Source organism: Giraffa tippelskirchi, chromosome 11 (genome assembly GCF_054371585.1).
Source record: "Giraffa tippelskirchi isolate mGirTip1 chromosome 11, T2T-mGirTip1v1.2.pri, whole genome shotgun sequence".
Lineage (NCBI taxonomy): Eukaryota > Metazoa > Chordata > Mammalia > Artiodactyla > Giraffidae > Giraffa > Giraffa tippelskirchi.
Genome location: NC_137285.1, coordinates 127301983 through 127320384, shown reverse-complemented (window position 1 = coordinate 127320384; position 18402 = coordinate 127301983). Strand labels below are relative to the sequence as shown.

Below are 18402 nucleotides of genomic sequence, written 5' to 3'. Positions count from 1 at the left end.
AAGCCAGGGCTTGCTCATATTCCTCCCTCTGGGCCGGGAGGTGGGAGGTCTCTCCTCTGTGGAAATGTACACAGTACAGAGGCAGCTGTGTCCTGTCCCTGTTGCACTCATGCCAGCCCACAAGTAAGTGCTGGGTGGGTGACAGTGAATGATGGAAGGGAGATGGACGGCACAGCTCTGAGGAAGGAAACGTGTTTCCCAGCTGATGATGAGGGAGATTTTATGGTCTCAATACAATGTGAACTGGGCTGATGGAGGGCCCAGATACAGACAGATAGAGATCTCAACAGATAGAGAACATTTCAGGGGCGATCAGGGCCTGGAGGTGAGCAAGCGCTGAGTGTCTCTGTGGACAGCAGAAAGGTTCCCATTTGGCTGAAGCATGGAAAACCAGGAGCAATTGTTAGGAGTAAGTCAGGAAATTCTACAAACCATGGGAGTCCCTGATTGCTAGCTCCATGGGGAGTGAATTTTAAGCCATTGGCTGTAGGGAGCAAATTTAAGTATCTGAGCTCAATAGGGCGTGATTAGGCCAGATCACTTCTGGGTACTGGGGTGGGGATATCCCAAATGAGGCAGAGGGAGAGCTGGGGGACAGAGCTAGGAGGGCACAGTCCACAGCTAATGACGGGGAAGGAGATGTATTGAGTTATAGCACCCGCTGTGGACATGAGAAGCATCATCATTATTATCACCGTCTCAGTTCAGTTCAGTCGCTCAGTCGTGTCCAACTCTTTACAACCCCATGGACTGAAGCACGCCAGGCCTCCCTGTCCATCACCAACTCCCAGAGTTTATTCAAACTCATGTCCATCCAGTCGGTGATGCTATCCAACCATCTCATCCTCTGTCGTCCCCTTCTCCTTCCGCCTTCACTCTTTCCCAGCATCAGGGTCTTTTCAAATGAGTCAGCTCTTTGCATCAGGTGGCCAAAGTATTGGAGTTTCAGCTTCAACATCAGTCCTTCCAATGAACACCCAGGACCAATCTCCTTTAGGATGTACTGGTTGGATCTCCTTGCAGTCCAAGGGACTCTCAAGAGTCTTCTCCAACACCACAGTTCAAAAGCATCAATTCTTTGGTGCTCAGCTTTCTTTATAGTCCAACTCTCACATCCTTACATGACTACTGGAAAAACCATAGCTTTAACTAGACAGACCTTTGTTGGCAAAGTAATGTCTCTGCTTTTTAATATGCTGTCTAGGTTGGTAATAACTTTCCTTCCAAGGAGCAAGCGTCTCTTAATTTCATGGCTGCAGTCACCATCTGCAGTGATTTTGGAGCCCAAAAAATAAAGCCTCTCACTATTTCCATTGTTTCCCCATCTATTTGCCATGAAGTGATGGGACCGGATGCCATGATCTTAGTTTTCTGAATGTTGAGCTTTAAGCCAACTTTTTCACTCTCCTCTTTCACTTTCATCAAGCAGCTCTTTAGTTCTTCGCTTTCTGCCATAAGGGTGGTGTCATTTGCATATCTGAGGTTATTGATATTTCTCCCGGTAATCTTGATTCCAGCTTGTGCTTCATCCAGCCCAGTGTTTCACATGATGTACTCTGCATATAAGTTAAATAAGCAGGGTGACAATGTACACCTTGATGTACTCCTTTTCCGATTTGGAACCAGTCTGTTATTCCATGTCCCAGGTGCTAAGTGCAGAAGCTGGGCTCTTTAACCTGAAAGTGGGAAGACTCGAGGAGTAGAGTTGCTACCTTCAGGCTTGGCTGGCCTGGCCTGTGACGGGGGAGAAGGCCATGGCACACATCTGTGTCGCCAGGAACTGGAACAGTGTCTTCAGAATACAGACTGAGCTTGAGAATAGGGAAGGTTTGTGGCTTGAATTCAGCAGGTAGAGCTGGAGGCTGCAGGTGAAAGGAGGCAGTTGCCCTTCAACTCAACTTTTGTAAATCAGAGTTGCCTAGAGGGAGAAGCAGCCATCTCAAGAAGGAGACGTGAACAGGCCCAGACAGCCACCAGGAAGGCAGATGGGTGGTCTTTTAAAGTCCCTCCTGGTTCTAAGACTCTGGGATTCTGTTGTCTCCAAAACTGTTAGTGCGGGAGATGATGATGATGGTGATGGTGATGATGATAATGGTAAAGACTGAAGTCTCTGCTTATTGAACATCTATGATGAAACTGGCTCTTTACTACTTTATTTTTAATATGCATTTCATATAAGAGGAACAGAGGCTCGCATAGGTGAAGTGGCCAAACCAAGGTAAATGGCAGACCCAGGGTTTACAGCCATCTATCGGATTTCAAACTCTACATTCTTGGAGTACACTTTGGAAGATCAATGGTTGGAGAAGTAGGCTATGTATCCAATATACATGTGCTCCTCTCCAGATGAAACCCTGATCTGCTGCTGCAGCATTGTGCAGTTGGGGCACCCAGCTCTGCTGCCAAGATGATCGAGGCCTGGGCTCAAAGGAGATGAGACAGGCATGGTCACCTCCAATTCAGACAAAGGTGATCTGAAACATGCAGATTTAATCATTGCTAGAGAGCTGGAAAAGATGCCACTGTGGGCCAGAGACTCAAGGGGTGGGCCAGGGGTTCCCGAGAGGCGGCCTTGTATGGGACATGGGTCAGTCCAGGGAGGGGAGTGCTTGTACTGGAGCCTGAAGGCTGTGACTTCTAGGTGGAGACTATCAGGGATGCCTACATGGTGGCCTCGGGACTGCGCAGGAGCAACAGGAGCCGGCACGCTGCCAAGATTGCCAACATGGCCCTGGACATCCTCAGCTCTGTGGGTGACTTCTGGATGAGGCATGCGCACACTGTGCCCATTCGCATCAGGGCTGGCCTGCACTCAGGTATGGACTTGGGGCTGCGGGAGCCTCCCAGCCCTGCCTGGGGCACTTGCTGGGGCACCTCAAAGGGTTCTGAAATTCTGAGATTCTAAAACTCCATAATAGAATTTTTTTTTTTTACATTTTCTTCTATTATTTTAAGGTTCTAAGATATTATAAATCAAAGAATCAGTTTTGCTTAGATTCACATATATTGTTTTTTTGGTCTCAGCATCTGTCAAAAGGCATCTAAGTCCCTGCTGAAAAGCTGATAGAAGAGGCAGGACAGAGACCTTCTGTGGTCAAGCAGATAACTAAATATCTGCGGAGAGGGGACTAGGAGATGCCTCAGGGTCTCTACTATAGTATATCCTTCTCATGCCCCTACCCCATAAAGTCCAAACTTCCCAGCCCCACATGGCCTCCAAGATCCTTGCTAATCTCTGCAGCCTCATCTCCCACTTGGTATTCCATCCATACTCAGCCACTTGCAGTTTCCCACAGGCATGTGGGCTCTCTGCTTCTGTGGCTTTGCACCTGCTGTTCCCTGCCCCCTCATTTTCTTATCCTTCAAGACACAGTTTATATACCGTCTCCTCCAGGAAGTCCTCAGGGCTGGGTCAGAGTCCTCTTTCTGGCCTGGCACAGTTCTGGTGCTTCTCTCTCCATGGCGTTGATTATAGTTTACACATCTCCACCTACCAGGCTGAGGGCTCCCTAAAAGCAGAGCCTAGATTTATCTGTGCCCTCCTACCCCCAGCCCAGAGCCAGGCACAGATGTCATCTCCTCTCTGGGTGTTGTTGGAGATGCCATATAGCATCATCCTCACCCTCTAGCTGGAGCCCAAAATGTAGGGTGGGGACAGCAGTTTCAGGGGAAGGGTGAGAAGGACAAGATTGTTATAGGGACTTCTCTTGTGTCCAGGAGCTCACTGGGCACATTTGAGTTTCAGGGCCCTGCGTGGTGGGGGTCGTGGGTCTCACCATGCCTTGGTACTGCCTCTTTGTGGACACTATTAACACCGCATCCCGGATGGAGTCTACAAGGCTGCGTGAGTGTCTCATACTTCTATCCTGTCCAGGGAGGGACTCTCTCAATGACCCCTTCAGCCTGGCTGTTTGAAACAGCATCTAGTAACCAAACCACCACCTGGTGGCAGCGTACCCTAGTTACCAGTAAAGCCACTACAGTATAAGGAGATGATGTATGTAGCTTTTTTTTTACAACTTAGTATAGGGCTTTTGTGATGATCTCATGAGAGAATTAGCAGGGAAAACAATGACTTGAGGGGCAAGAAACCTGGGTCCTCAGCTAGATCCAGTGTGCACAGTGTCCTTGAGCCAAAATGCTCTTCCTCTAGGTCTTGCTTTCCCCATCTTTAAAATGAATGGGCTTCCCAGGTGGCTCAGTGGTAAACAATCTGCTTGCAATGCAGGAGATGTGGGTTTGATCCCGGGATCAAGAAGATCCCCTGGAGAAGGAAATGATAACCCACTCCAGTATTCTTACCTGGGAAATCCCATGGACAGAGGAGCCAGGTGGGCTACAGTCCATATGATTGCATAGAGTCAGAAACGACGGAGCACGCATACCACACACACAGTGAGTGGACCCCTTTCAATTTTTTAAAATGCCATTTTAGCCACTTGCTGGCAGCAGGAACCACTCTGATGGCTTGACTATAGCAGTGAAAAAGCTGAGCCTCTGCTCTGGCTGCACAGATTGTGTGCTCTTTAATGTCGTTCCATACACATCTTACTTAACCAGATGCGGTGGCCTTTGTAGGGAGTCCTGTCCTTAAAAGTAAAATAACTGCTTATCTGTACTGATCAGCCTTCAAAGACTTCCCTACATGTAGAAATTATGTTCTGACTTCAGCTTGGGTTCTGACTTCAGCTTCTATTCTTAATGCTCAATCCATGTAATTTACTTTTCCTTGAGACTACTGCTTTAGTGCCCAACAATCTACTGGGGGACAAGGGGGCCAGGCAAAGGGCATTGCATGAATCAGAGTTGTATGCCTTGCTGGCTGGAACTGGGGGCTGTTACAGGCGCTTAATGATTTTACCAAACACTAGGTATGCTGTCAACAGATAGTAACTTGACTACTGCCTTTCTTCTCAGCATACAGAATTCATGTCAGCAGAAGCACTGTCCAGACACTACTCAGCCTGGATGAAGGCTACAAAATTGACATCAGAGGCCAGACTGAGATAAAGGTGAGAGACTTTCTTTCCTGGGATTGATTGGAAATGTCTCCAGAGGTCCAGTTTCTGTGGGCAGTGGGAGAGATTCTCACCTGACTGATGTCACTGAAGCAAGGCTGACCTGGGAGCTGATCACCTTCCATGTCCTCCTTTCTCCCCTAGTTCTGCGGAAACATTTCTTCCTGAGCCACACCTTATTTGGCTCCTCATGAGGAGAAGGGCCAGGGCAGAGAAGTTACTTCTGTTGATGGCTTACATGGGCAGCACGCTGATGCCCAACAGATATTAACATATTTATTGCCACAGAAATGATGAGAGGAGGATCCATGTCCCTACTGTATAGTTGAGGAAATTAAATTAGAGATACAAAGAGATTTGTCCGAAGTCACAGAGCTGATCTTAGATCTGGTGGCTCCAAAGCCTGTGCCTTCTCCATGGCACTGCTGGGCTCGTACTCATCCTTCAGAAACTTAGCACAGACCTCAGCTCTCACTGAAGCCTGCCCTGACCCAGGAATACTCTTCTTCTCCCTTACCCCAACAATAACTATCCTGTCTTCTCTGTGCACCCACTAGTCCCATGGCTGACCCTCTGCTGTTGTAGAGTGATGTTGGGTTGTCCCTGCCCATCAGCCCTGAAAAGGCAGAGATTGGTCACCTCTGTATTCTTTTTTTTTTTTAATATTCACATTCAATAATGGTACCATCCTATGAATGACTTTTCTTCTTACCCTACCCCCTTTTGTTTCCCCAATTCCTCAGGTAGAACCTACTAGGCCGACTGAGTGACTGAAGCAGCCAAGGTATTTAAAGGCTGAGGGCTGTTACTGGGCCCCAGCAACTGGGGGCTCCCCGGGACTGACTTCGTTACACAGTGAGATGTCAGAGCAGGAGAGTGCAGCTCAGAGACGAGCAGTCACTTGTCCAGGGTCACACAGCCTGGGAGGGCCAGTGTAAGTGGAACACTTTGCTCTGGAGGCTGAGGTTATGAGAGAGTGATCTGGAGTAAGGGCAGACATGTCTTGTTCAGGGGAGTGGATGCTAGAAGTCCTGTGCAGCAGAGGATTCTGATGATAGGAGGGGAGGCAGAGTGGGAGTAGGGACGGCAGCATGCCAACCTCAGGTTCTTTGGCCTGACCCGAGGCATCCAAGGGGCTATACCCATCCTTGGGCCAGGAGGGTCGTGAAACTTCTAGGACAGCCAGCCCTGATCCCCGTACCCTTCATGGCCCCTCCACTCCTAACCTCCAGGCAGCTGCACCCCCATCCCAGGGAAGACCACCGGAACCTTTGGCTGTTTGGGAGACTCACAGATCACAGAATCCTGGGATCCATGTCTGCTGGTTATAGAATTCAAGATTCATTGTTTATTTACTTCTCTAATGGATAAACATAAATTCATTTAAGTCTCACAGCAACTCTGTGAAGTGTTTAGGAAATGGAGGCACAGAGAGGTGATGTAAGTTGGTCAAAGTCACACAGCTAACAAGAGACAGAGCTAGGATTTGGACCCAGACAGTCTGCCTCCAGGCTCTAGGCTGCTCTACTCCCAGCAGTGGGAATCATGCCTCTGCCCTTGCTCTCTGCTTGAGGAGGTTTGCTAAGCTCCTTTCCTCTCTCTTCCAGGGGAAGGGCTTCAATGAGACCTACTGGCTGGTGGGGAAGGCAGGCTTCCCCAGACCCCTCCCCACACCTCTGGACATCAAACCAGGGTGAGTAAGAGGAATTTCCCCCCAAAGCTTGGCCTCTTTTGTTTGAAATTTGACACTTGCTATTTTTCTAATTATAAAGGTATTACCTGCCTAGTGTGGAAAACTTGCAAAATACAGGGTTCTTTCATGACTAAATAATCACCATCTTTCCGCTCCTGACAGACAGCTGCTGTTAGTACTTCAGCATGGTTCCTGCCAGCCTGTTTCTGGGAGGTTTTTCATGAATGAGATCATTCTGTCTCCATAATTTCTCATTCTGGTCTGTGTTCTCTGCTCAGTGTCCTGAGAGCCCTCCTGTATTATTCAGAGCACTTTATATACGCATTTATAGCATCAGAATTGCAGCATGTGGGCACCACGATTGGCTCAACCTCCCTCTTGTCGCTGAGCATGGAGACTCTTCCCATTCTGAGCTGGTTAGAGTTGAAAGTGAAAGTGTTAATTGCTCCGTGTCCCACTCGTTGTGACCCCATGGACTGTAGCCAGCCAGGCTCCTCTGCCATGAAATTCTCCAGGCAAGAATACTGGAGTGGGTTGCCATGCCCTCTGTTGCCATTTCCTTCTCCAGGGGATCTTCCCCACCCAGGGGTCAAACCTGGGTCTCCTGCATTGCAGGCAGACTCTTTACCATCTGAGCCACCAGGGAAGCCCGAGGTGATACATTGATAAATATCACTGGGCATTTGTCACCATTCAGACGATTTCTGCAGATGAGGAATTTACAGATCAAAGGTCCTCATATTTTAGGAGGTCAAAAGAAGCAGATTCTCAGAGAGCTGGTGCCTGCCTTGCAGTTGGGCTCTTCCCTTTGTCCTCTGAGACCCCACATCCCTCTCTGAGGGCAATGTGGGTGAGGTAGGAGGGTGCTGTGCTGTGCTCAGTTGCTTCAGTCATGTCCGACTCTTTGCAACCCCATGGACTGTAGCCTGCTAGGCTCCTCCGTGCATAGGATTCTCCAGGCAAGAATACTGGAGTGGGTTGTCATGCCCTCCTCCAGGGGATCTTTCCCACCCAAGGACAGAACCTGGGTTTCCTGTATTGTAGACAGATACTTTACCATCTGAGCCACCAGGGAAGCACCCCCCCCCCACCTCCTATAAATGATAGTGAGTGAGTGATAAGTCGCTTCAGTCATGTCCGACTCTTTGCAACACCATGGATTCTCCAGGCAAGAATACTGGAGTGGGTTACCATGCCCTCCTCCAGGGGATCTTCCCGACCCAGGGATTGAACCCGGATCTCTTCAGTCTCCCGCACTGCAGGCAGATTCTTTACTGCTGAGCCACCGGGGATGGCTGGTAGGGGGGTAGCAAGTACATTTTACTGCAACATGCTGTTCCTCACTCCCTTCCACTGGAACCACAGGCAGTCTCCAGAGGCCAGAGGGCACAGGTGCTGCCTCTTGTTGAGAATTAGTTTCCTAGAAATGAGGAGGACCTAGGGACCACAGGGGCCCGTGGGCTCATTCCACCAGTGGGCGGCTGGCCTGGGGATGGACCGAGCCCCATCAGGGGCCCACAGTACAACCACATTAGAGCTTCCTGAGCGGGGCCTTTCCTTTGTTAGAACTTCCAACTGGCTCCTCTCAGCATTTCCAGGACAGGCCCCATCCCAGGCTGCTCCCCACCCCCGCTATCTCTCAAAGATGAGAAACTCCATGTGGGGCAGACACGGGCTTCCTGGGAAAAGACCAGTGCTGAAGCAAAGGACTGGTGTGGACAGGGGCTGAGGGCAGTCAGAGTGGCCATTTCCTTCCCCGGCTGTTGAGGTGCCCCAGGCCTTGGGACCCCAGGGAGCCCAGGCAGAGCCATGCCCGGGGGCAGGCAGAGCCCCATTCATCTCCATCCCTGGGGTCCAGCGAGGAAGGAAGAGGGGTACACACACACTGGCATATGGAGAAGCCCTCAGGGTACAGAACACACACAGGTGCACCCTTTAAAAAAAATAATAATAAGGACACTCCAGACTGCTGGGTGCAAAGCCAGCTTGTGTTCACAGAAGCCTCCATAGAGCCCTGGGTCCTTCAACTTGGCAGAGGCTTGCTGGGTGAGGACCAGGCTCCAGCCAGGCTCTGCGACCTGGAGTAGGCTCTTGACCTCCCAGGGCCTTCCCCTAGGCAAGCGGCTGCAGCTTCCTGGCCCTGCTCAGTCCCTCCAGGTCTAGAGGACCTCCAGCCGCCTCTCCAGCCTCCAAGAGCCAGCATCCTCTGAGCTTACTATCCTCACCTCTCCAGCCTCCAAGAGCCAGCATCTTCTGAGCTTACTATCCTCGGCGCTGGCCTGCTTCTACTTCCACCTGCAGACACTCTTCTCAGAAAGCCCGTCTGCTGACGCTGACCTCACTTCCTCATCGCCCACTCCCGCTCGGCCCTCGCAGCCTGACTTCCACCCCCACCCGCCCAGAAGGCTCTGTGAGGTCACTGGTGACCTGTACTCCTGTCACCAGCTCCGTGGGCAGTTTTAGTTCCCAACCTGACTGCGCAGTAGCGTTTCCCCCGCCTCCCTCTTTCTAGAAAGGCTCTCCGAGGCTTCCTCCGCGCCCCGGCTGTGCGTCCCCATCTCCATCTCCTCCTCCCCGGGCTCCCCGCTGCTCCTCTCCTCTCCCCAGCCCTTCCACGCTGGGGCTGCACAGAGCTCCTCCCTGAGGCGGCCCTTCCTCTCCTGACACTGAAGACACCCCCGCCCTGGGCCTCGGCCCCCAACCAGCTCTGAACTCCAGGCCTGTGGAGCTCTCACTGCCCCCTCAATAGTTCCTTCTGGAGCTGTCACGGGACCTCAGGCCTGCAGGTCCACCGGAGACCTGGCCTCCCCCAGAGTTCTCTTCTCGTGGGTGGCCTCGCCATCCACAGTCAGAAAGCCAGACGCTGTCCCGGAGACGTCAGCCAGTTCCACCGCCCTGCCTCCATCACAGCCCCAAGCTGACGGCTTCTCCATCACCTCCTCTCTCCTGGCTGCTGCAGGGGCTTCTCAACTTTCGCCCTTATCCATCTTTGCCCAGCAGCCAGAGTGATCGTTAAATAACGACACACAAATGATTCACATGGCGGTTCCCTGTTTAACACTCTCTGGGTCTTCCTACCTGAACTCTTTCATGCTGACTCTGAGGCCCTGCTCTGTTGGGCCTGGGCCTGCCCTGTGGGCTCAGTTTTCTAGCACCTTGTACTGTGAGTTACCACCTCTGGGCCTCCCTCATGCTCCTTAAGACTCACTGACTGAGCTTCCCACCTCAGGGTCTTCACTCGTGCTGTGCCCTGTGCCTGGTCCCTTCCTGTACTGCAGGTCTCAGCTCTGTTGCTGCCTCCTTCGCGAAGTGGCTCTCACCACACACTCTAATCAGAGTCCTGCTGCTGTCCCACCCCCATCTCCCAGCCTGTGTCCCTGAAGCACTTGTTATTCCTTGATTTTCCTTGCTGATGCATTTATAGAACTTCCCCCAGGAGGGTGTGGCTGGCTGGCTGATGCGCCTGCAGGTCTGCAGGTGACAGGCTCCCAGGGAGGTGAGCTCTCATCTTCTCTCTCTCCCGACTCCCCACCTCATCCTAGGAGTGGGAGCCAGCAGGTCTGGCAGCTATGTGTCACCCTGAGCTCTCTCAGCTGATGACTTTTCCGCTCCAGGCCAGAAACTTTAGAAAGTGCCAGGAACGTTTTCATCATCTTGGCTCAGGGAGGCAAGAGAGCAGAGATTAGGCCCAGGGAGCTCGACCTGACCTGGGAGCCTCCCAGGCCTCTCAGAAGCAGGGAAGAATCCCACATCCACTTAGGCCCAAGGGCTCAGATACAGCAGGTGGGGGAACGGGAGTCCAAGCACACAAGTGCACTCGCCTGTGCACACACATCCTGCACCCTGCATGAGCATCAGACATGTATACACATGGAAACACCACCGCATGCCCCTCCGTTTATTTGGGGGTGAGATCACAGACAGACAGACCCATAGACGACACACGGAAAGATGCTTAGACAGCCACACAGAGTCTCTGCAGGAAGGACCAGCTGGGTGGGAACTTGTCTTGGACTTGTGTTTATGAGGCAGTTACCGAATCTTTGCTTGAACTGTATGCTATAACTTGATTTTTTTTTTTAATAGTTTGATTTTTAAGTCAAGTTTTCTAATAATGCTTTTATCCTCACTTTCTGTATTTGCCATATCTGCTGAAGTTACTTATCTTTATTTTGGGGGCTGTTTGGGGAAGCTGGTCGAGATCAGGGGATGGGGAAGCCCCCACCTTGTGATTTGGTATAACCATGACCTAGGCAGCAGACCCCATAGAAGGGCCTCCCGTCACTGTCACAGAGACACTCCACACCGGGACCCGTTTTCTGCTCTGCCCCTGACAACTGTGCTCAGAAGTAGCTCTGCCAAGCTGCTGTGAGGCCCTGGCTGTACTCACCGCCTTGTTCCCTTCTCCGTGCACAGGCAGTAACCCCATTCCACACTCATCTGGGCATATGTGGGAAGCAGATGAGAAAATAAAAGTGTGCGCAGGCTAGGGAGCCAGTGTCCCTGTTCTGACTTGTGTTATAACCCCTGAGCCACGGAGCTCCTCACCCCAGAGCATTAGGGCACAGAGCTGGGACTAGCTGCCCAACTCCTGGGAGGCCTCTGGACCCACGTGTAAATGAGTGAGCGGCTCTTCACCTCCCTGGGCCCTCGTCCCCTACAGTTTGAAGTGTGGACACCCGTGGTGTGCCTGTGGCTGGGCTGCCGCAGGGATCAGGAGATGCCAACGACAGGGAGGGGGCTCCTTGTAATCGGCTGTGGGCTCTGAATGCCCACCACTGTTGTTCTGGGTGGTGGGTTTATTATTCTTGCCTATCCTTTTCCCCTAGGGATGCCTGGCAGGAGCTCATAAACCAAGAGGTCAAAGTGGCCTTTGCCAAAGCCCACCAGAGCGCAGTGGGACCCTGCAGTGTGGGGAGGGCCTCAGCTGGGCCCAGAGGAGCAGGATGGAGAGGGACAGGGGCCAGAAACAGCCCAGAGACTCCTGTGCTTGGACACCCCCAGGCCCTCTCCCTCCTCCACTCCCTGCAACGAACTCCTTCCTCCTTCGCTGAGTTCTCTGGCAGCCAACCGGCTCTCATTAATATGTGCCCTAGGGCGATAGTCTCTGATGCTTTCCTCTGTGAATCCTATGGGTAAACTTGCCTCTTGACACAACAATAAAAAAATAGAAATAGTCCCTTCCTTTCATGTTGTACTTTGTTCTTGACAAACGGTTCTGACTCTCAGAGCTCATTATAGAGCTCATTATTCCTTCCATCGAGAACACTGTCCCTGTTGTACAGTCGTGGTGCCCAGGCCCAGAGAGAGGAGGTCATCCTGTTCCTGTCACATCACTTCTCAGAGCCTCTGTTTTGTCATCTCTAAAATGGGTTTGGAGAGGGCCCACATGAGGCTTGTTCCTAACACAGGGCTCCATCCACAGCAAATGTTCAGAGCGAGCTGCCTCCTTCCCCACCTCACCTCCCTAGCTGGCCTAACCTCTGTGAGCACTGTGTTGTGAGTCCAGGTCTTGGGCTCCCAAGATCTCAGGGAAGCATAAGGAGGGGAGTGGTAATTCCTGGGCTCTTAGGAAAATGAGACTTGTGTCTTACAGGAAAACAAAAAACAAAAAAAACCCCACAACTAGCTCATTAAACTGGATTCCAACATCAAAGGGTTACTTCCCAACCGCCGAGGCTGATTTCAGAGCAGCCGGACCAAGCACACATGGAATTCATTTCCTTGACTGAGGGGAGAGGGTGGGGGCCAGGGGGAAGGTTAAGCCCTGAACAAACTCGTCCTTCTTCAAGAGACCCCTTGGGAGGACGGAGCTGGTACTAAAATTGAACTGGGAGTAGTGGGGAGAATGTTCTACTGGGGGCTGTGCCGAGTGTGTGTGTGTATGTGTGTGTGTGTGTGTAGATGTGAGAGGGATGTGGGTGACATGTGTGGAGCCATGAGCTGCTGTGTGGTGGAAAGTGCCAGACTCCGCTTTGGGAGATGCCCCTGCCATCCTGACCTGCACGACTTTGGGCCTAATCTTTTTACTCCTCAATTTCCTCAAATGCCAAATGGGATGGGTCACCCTTACCTCCCATGTTGTGAGAATTCATGGAAAGGACTGGAAACACCACAACTGGGCCCCAGCAAGCCTGCGGGAGGGCTGAGAAGGGAAGGCATCCACGTTGAGAAGGGAGGGTGTCCACGTGCCCATCCTGGGACGTTCCCAGGGCTCTGTGCATGACTGTGTCTCTGCATGCCGTGCCCCTGTGGCCTGGCCAGAAGCATGGCCCACAGAAGGCCTGTGGGTTTTCTCTCCAGCCTCAGCCTCTTCATCTGTAAAAAGCTTCTGGTTTAATCGCCATGAGGCCCCTCGGCACGAACCTCTGTGCATAACCCATGGGCACACAGGTGGTCAGTGGAAAGCTAGCAGCGGGCAGACACAAGACCAGAATTCAAACCAGGATTCCATTCAATTTTCCTCCCAGGAGCTGGTCTGTGGGCACCTCTATGCCCTTAGCTCCTCACTGCACATTGGGGATCAGCCCGTGCCCCCACCTGCCTTATGGGGCCACTGAAGGTCAAAGAAGGCAGCAGTGAAAGCTTGGTGTCCCCAGGAGGGTGCTGCAGCCGTGACTCAGGGTGCACATGTGCAAACAGACCTGGTGGCTTCGTGTACGTTGTGTGGATGTCAGCACTCAGGGGGCCCTGAACAGGCAGGTAACTGTGTTTCCATGCACGTGACTGTGTCTGCATGTGTGTGCTTGTCTACAGATGTCTGTGTGTGTGCCACGCATCTGTGTACATGTGCACTGACATGTGTGCGCGCCTTGGTGTGTCTGCATGTATGCTGCCTTAGCTGTGTACATCATGTGCCCAGGTGTGTCTGTCTGGGCACCAAAGTCTGGGAATAGTGGCCAAACTGCCAATATTTGTGTCCATCCCCACAATGTGGGTCTGCAGGTGTGGTGTGTGTTGCCTTGTGTGTATGTGGGTGTATGTCCAGGGGTGTCTGGATCTGCCCATGGGTGTCCTTGCTCTTGGGCCCTCCAGGATGGTAGTGTGGGAAGAGCAGAGCTGCCCTTGCTGAGAAGGGCTAAGGTGGCTGTGTCCTCGGAGGTCTCTATTCAGACCCTCCAGGGTAGAACCTGGGGGCTCCAGGGGGAAACTCTGGCGCTAAAGCCAACACACTGCCTGTGAACAGACCCTCCGACTCTGGGGTCCTCATCTCTCCCCAACCGCCCCCCATCAGTAGAGGATGCGGTCCCCCAGGGGGACAGCCAGTGCCCACCTGGCTCCTGCGCTGTGGTCCCTCCTGGGCTGGGCCAGTTTCCTCTGTCCCAGAGGCTTTGGGGCTTATTTACTTTACAGTCACGCGCTGCCTGCTGTGACTCCACGCACTGACTGGAGCTTCCACACACATTATCTTAACCACAGCCACTCTTGGGACAGGAGGTGTTTATCCACTTTCTAGAAGTAAAAACAGAGGCTCAGAGGGCTGAAAGAACCTGTCCATGCCACCTCTGTGTCCTGATTCAAGGCGGCTGCACAGTTGCTACAGAAGCCAGAAGAGATAGCAATGGTCCCTGGAGAACACACAGAGGGGATGGCCTCAGGGGCAAGCGACCGTCTTCTCTGTGAATGAGGTGAGGCTGAGGAGGCGCTCAGAGCTGCCCTCCGCTCTTGAGGAGCTGGCCTAGCATTTGCATGGGGCTTCCGTGCATAAGCTCAGATGGAACCCCAGAGATAGGGCCCCAAGTCATGACTTTCATGATGAATCAGTGCCAGCTGGTCCCCATGAAGTCCCCTACTCTTCCCCACCAGCCTGGGGCCATCCTCCTGTCCCTCGGGGTCAGTTCCCAGCAATGGGACACCCCTGGCCTCTCTGGGGACTGGGGTTCTTGATATGACAGATGGAGCCGCGGGGCTCTGGAAGGTCCTTGAGGGGCCTGGTCTGGAGTTCAGTTCATGGTCCTTCAGGCAGGCACAATTTGGGGTGGTCCCCTTGGAAACAACAAACACTTTAGCCTGGCATCCAGGGCTCTCCTCACACTGTCCTCACCTCATCAGCTCCCTGTACTCTGACACTCTGGCCACATCAGGCCTCTTACTCTTCCCCAAACCCTTCACGATGCCATCACTTGTTGTTTTCTTTACCTAAATGACCTTATCTCTTTTTCAACATTTGGTGAACACATCCTTCAGTGTCCACCTAAAAAGCTACCTCCTGGGAATTCTCTGGATGTCCAGTGGTTAGGAATCCACACTCTCACTGTTGAGGGCCCAGGTTCAATCCCTGGTGGGGGAACTAAGATTCCACAGGCTGCGTGGCCTGGCAAAAAACTAGAACCTTTTTCTAACTTCCCTCTGTATGTAATTAGTAGTTGCCTTGCCTGACCTTCATGTCAGTAGGAACTTTATCTAGTTCATTGCTTTCCTCTAATGCCCAGGCAGAGGTGTGCATTGGGAGGCTGAATTGATGAATGAATAAGCTAATGAGCTAGTTAGCCCAAAGGTTTCAATGAACAATCTCTGCTCCTACAATACCAGCTCCTGGGTCTCCTGCCTAGTTTCTCCTCTGCTGTATCTGCATCTGGGCTTGCTGAGTCTAATGCTTAGGCAGGATCCTCCCCACCAGGTAGGTGTGGGCAGTGTGTCAGCCCATGGCTTCCCTGGCTGTCCTGTCTCTCTTCCCCACCCCCATCCCGCCGCTTTGGACATTCTCACCTCCAGCCTCTGCTCTGGCCTGGGTGCTCTTCCCCAGCCCCTCTGCTTCCCACCCCTTTTGGCCAGCTCCTCCGCACCTTGCATGCCTCTGCTCCTCTGCCTCTTCCTCCAGGAAGCCTTCCCTGAAACCCTCCCTTCCACCCCTGCATACTATAGGAAGGGCACCTCTTTTGCCCTCTTAGCCTCCCCACCCCAGTCACCCTGTCCAGCCCTGTCCTTGCATACTAGGGGCTTCCTGAGGGCAGGGCTGGGTTGAAGCCCTCTTTCTGTGACTTCAGTGGGAGAAGAACTATAACAGGGCAGGAGAGGTAAAGAAGGCCACGGTGATGGCAGGTGAGCATCACTTTAAGGAAATACACCTGCATGGAAATTCATATTCGTTCAAAGACTAGAGCTGAGTCTACACTCTTACAAGGGGGTTGGGGATAAAGTGATGAGAACAGAGGGAAGGGCCTCACGCGTACTTAGCATGTTGTGTGTGCACTATCTCAGGGAGCCGTCCTCACAGCCCTAGGAAATGGGTGCCTTCATCACCATGGCTGTTGAGTTCATCTGGGGCTGTGGGACAACAAAGTCCGGGCACTCTCCCGGGGGCGGGCCATGCTGCCTCCAGACTTGCTTGTAGAAGGCCACTCCTACTTAGGGCTCCAGTCTCCCAGTCAAGACATGGACGGGTGGACTCCTTTCCCAGAAGTTTCCCTGAGTCCTTGAGACTCTTCAGAAGTCCACTAGGGGGCAGGCAAGCTGTTCCCAAAAGAACCAGAGCCCATGCTGCAACCCCAAGATTACTGGCCCTTCCCCAAGATCTCAGGGTCCCTGGGCTCAGCCCTCCAGCCCAGGAGGAAGTGATGGGCTGGACCCCACCACACCGAGGAGCTGTGCTTGGGGATCTCCCTGATGACGGATGGACAGGACAACAGATCTCAGCATCTGTCACCATCAGAAAGGCTCGGCCCAAGTCGGCTTGTGTCAGAGGTTTGTCTAGTCTCTAGCCATTTGCATTTCTTGTTAAATAACACAAAGGTGATGCTAACCTCATCCAGGGCTCTGTTGGAAGCGGCCTCATGCAGTCTACCATACCCTCAGATGAGAGTAAGTGGCAATTCTGGCAGTTCTGTTCCACTGCTGACTTAGGCCTTCCTTCTGGGCTCCAGCTTAGTGCCCAGCCACCTGTCGGGCATCTCCCCAGTGAGCCGCAGATCACCCTGACTGTACCCTTCCCTGTTCCCTGCCCAGGACCATGGGTGACCACCCTCGCTTCCCTGTCCTTCCCATGACCCTTTGCCTTACCCCCATAATCAGTCCCTAAGTCTGTCCCACCCACCATGATGAAGTCTGTCTTAGTCTAGGCTCCATCGTCTGAGTCCTTGGCAACTGCCCCAGCCTCCCCGTCACCCTCTGGCCTCCATTCCCACTAGCCCATGCCGGCTCCAGTTGACCCCCCGGGCAGCCCTCACTATGTCGCTTTCCTACTTAGCATGCCCTCCACTGCTGATGACCACGGCCCTTCCTAGAACTCCTGCCAGTGGACCCTCCCACCATCTCCCCCAATGCCCAGACTTTCCCACCCCCTTGCCCAGTCCCATCTTGTCCTCTCAAACTGCTCAGACCCCCAGTTTCAACCTAGAGGATCTTTACTGTAAACACATTCCTATTAGTCATGATAATAATGCCCCTAAGACTGGGGATCAATAGTCTAGAAAATGTGTAACCTTGCCCTGTCACCACTGTGTCCAGGGGCAAAACCCTTCCAGTCTGAGGAAGATCACAATAGCCACTTGGCCCATTTCCAGAGTTGTCATTAGGTGCCTGGCCTGGGGGGATCTAGGTCACGGGCACAGGCTCTATTCTCCTGCTTGTCCACCTTGAGCCCACACTCAGGACTTGATATAGCCCTAAAATCAGGCCCAACCTCCCAGTGCAGCAATGAGACATGTGGAGTTTGCTGGAGATTTCCTGGGAGCCAGAGAATACAGTATGTCCTCACCCTTCACGCAGCCAAGCTTCATGAACTCCTCTGAACCTCAGTTCTCTCTCCCAGGCCTCTCCCTGGCAGCTGCCTGCTCTTCCCCCTGTCCCTCCCTGTTACCCTCTGTTGCTCCCAGCCAACCAGCACCTAGTCTCAGCTTCCTGATCCATTGGTAGTTACCCAAAGAGCAACTGCAGGATTGATCAAAGGACCAGAGCCTGGAGCCTTTTTAAAGGGCTGATTCAGGCCTTCTAAACACTGGGCAGGTCTTCAAGGCTCCCCCTGCAGGCAGCCCATAGGAGGGTCTTTCAGCTCAGTTCAGTTCAGTTGCTCAGTGTCCGACTCTTTGCGACCCCATGGACTGCAGCACACCAGGCTTCCCTGTCCATCACCAACTCCCGGAGCTTACTCAAACTCATGTCCATTGAGTCGGTGATGCCATCCAACCATCTCATCCTCTGTCGTCCCCTTCTCCTCCCGCCTTCAATCATTCCCAGCATCAGGGTCTTTTCAAATAAGTCAGTTCTTCTCATAAGGTGGCCAAAGTATTGGAGTTTCAGTTTTAGCATCAGTCCTTCCAATGAATATTCAGGACTGACTTCCTTTAGGATGGACTGGTTGGATCTCCTTACCGTCCAAGGGATTCTCAAGTGTCTTCTCCAACACCGCAGTTCAAAACATCAGTTCTTCAGTGCTTAGCTTTCTTTACAGTCCAGCTGTCACATCCATGCATGACTACTGGAAAAACCATAGCTTTGACTAGATGGACCTTTGTTGGCAAAGTAATGTCTCTGCTTTTTAATATGCTGTACTTCACTGTAAAGAAGGACCTGAGGCAGTCACTCAAGGTAGACACATTCCCCTCGTATTTTCGATGAAGCTACTGAAATCAGCCCAAGGTCACCCAGCAAGTCAGTGGTGGGACTGGACCTTAACTCCAAAGCCCCCAGAACACACGCCATCCTGGCTTCCTTGTCAGCCTCAGCCACACACTACATGGAAAAAAGTGATGC

The 18402-nt window shown here is 52.4% G+C and overlaps 1 protein-coding gene across 1 annotated transcript in view; it reads left to right on the top strand.

Moving 5' to 3' along the window:
- The window catches only part of LOC145525283 (guanylate cyclase D-like), a 44116-nt gene extending 32228 nt beyond the window's left edge, over window positions 1-11888 (top strand). The window contains 5 exon segments of the mRNA XM_081538081.1: window positions 2642-2816; window positions 3746-3844; window positions 4918-5012; window positions 6626-6711; window positions 11541-11888. Of these exon segments, the coding sequence (XP_081394207.1) occupies window positions 2642-2816; window positions 3746-3844; window positions 4918-5012; window positions 6626-6711; window positions 11541-11850 (765 nt within the window). The 3' untranslated portion in view covers window positions 11851-11888.
- The last annotated feature ends 6514 nt before the right edge of the window (window positions 11889-18402 follow it).